The sequence below is a fragment of the Wasmannia auropunctata genome, unplaced genomic scaffold (assembly GCF_000956235.1).
Source record: "Wasmannia auropunctata unplaced genomic scaffold, wasmannia.A_1.0 LD335400.1, whole genome shotgun sequence".
NCBI classification, from domain to species: domain Eukaryota; kingdom Metazoa; phylum Arthropoda; class Insecta; order Hymenoptera; family Formicidae; genus Wasmannia; species Wasmannia auropunctata.
Window position 1 is genome coordinate 785 of NW_012027490.1, and position 1,614 is coordinate 2,398.

The following is a 1,614-nucleotide window of genomic DNA, read 5'->3' on the forward strand; positions in this document are numbered from 1 at the left end:
CGTTGGAGAGCTACAACAGCCAGCCACGTACATTTTCCCTCCTGTATATCAGTAAAATCCTTGCGATAGACGTCGGGATCTCCAAAGCAACCCAAATAATCATCTTGGACTTGAAACAAGTGCCCCATCTCTAACAAGATGGTTTTCGTTTGCCTGAACATCTCTGGATCCTTTATTCCGGCCTACATCAAATAATGTATCACAATGTATCACAATTATCATCGAAACTTATCAGTTTTTTCGTACATAAGAAAATGTGGTGCCACTTACTAACTGCATCGCTGCGGTTACTGGCAAAAGAAATGAATAATACGACGTTTTGTACTCAGCAATGGCATTATATTGATTCATCGTAAAGAGATCTAAATTCGGTTTCTTGCCAAAATTGGTAGAGAGCATATCTAAACTTTGGCCCATCACTGTCTTGAAAGTGATCTGTCGAAATATTTTCATATATAACTGCTCGATTAAAACGTAAAAGAAGAGATAAGCTAGCGTTTATACATAACGCATGTATGATCGGAAGGAAAAGATTTTTACTCACATCCTGGAATGTTTCTTGTAGATTTACATAGCAATCTTTCCCTTTGAAGTGTTTTCGAATTAGATAAAACATAGAGCTCTGTAAGATTAAACTATCGTTAATTGCAGCTAGTTCTATATCATTGTATCGATACCAACATGGTTGGCCTCGGCGAATTAATGATCGGTCCTGTATGTCATCTATCACGAGGAAATGGGCTTGCATCTGTATAACAAATAAATGTCTTCATATACTGTGTTTTATTAATTCGAATTAATTTATCAAATATATCAGTGTCGTAAAGAATAAAAAAATTGAATTACGCACCAATTCTATGCACCATGCTAAGATCCGTACTAAACGAATGTTTTCTTCTGTAAGTTGATCACTTGGTGCTAGCAGCTTGTAGGCATAAATTAACGTAAAAGCGCGTAGTTTTTTTCCTCCTGGAACATTGTATTGTAGTACCTGTGTAAGAGATATTAGGTAAGAAGGATGCATTAATCTGCATATTTGTTTAAATTTATAATTTACGGCCACATATTTCATTTTATCATAAGTTGTTTATATGTTAGTAAAACACTCGATAATTTTTTTCATTTTCTAGATAAAATCTGGTTCTATTTATTTAGACTTTTTTTAAGTTATCTTTAAATTTTGAGGGGAGATAATGTATTTTTACGAACACTATCCTCGTAAGAGAGAGAGAGAGAGAGAGAGAATAAATTCTGTCGATTGTTACGATTGACATAAAATAATATTGACATCTCGCGAAAAGTTGAATACGCGCTCGTGGTGCCAGAGGAGTAAAAATGTGCTTAGTTATAAGCATTCCTAACTTTTGCAAATTACGCGTGATGTACACAGGAAGGAAACTCTTCTCGAGAGATTGGTGGACCGTTGCTGCAGCAATAATTGCGAGCTCGGTCATACCGTGTTATTCGGCGCGCCCGGGAGAAGCGTCTAATTATACGTTCGTCGGATGTAGGTGATAATTTCGACCGTGGATTCCGATATCCCGCGCGCACGCTATATAAGAGTTCAAAAATCGTGAAAATTGTCGAGGTTTCGTGGAAAGGAATTCGCGAAAA

The 1,614-nt window shown here is 36.6% G+C and overlaps 1 protein-coding gene across 1 annotated transcript in view; it reads right to left on the reverse strand.

The window, feature by feature from the left end:
- Window positions 1–5: 5 nt before the first annotated feature.
- Window positions 6–1,614, reverse strand: part of LOC105457026 (farnesyl pyrophosphate synthase-like) — a gene marked incomplete at its 3' end in the record, with an annotated part of 15,693 nt that continues 14,084 nt past the window's right edge. Inside the window, exons 4-6 of the mRNA XM_011701432.1 lie at window positions 545–748; window positions 271–435; window positions 6–182 (exon numbers count right to left, since the gene is read on the reverse strand). Coding sequence (XP_011699734.1) covers window positions 6–182; window positions 271–435; window positions 545–748 — 546 coding nt within the window. The remainder of the gene's footprint in view (window positions 183–270; window positions 436–544; window positions 749–1,614) is intronic.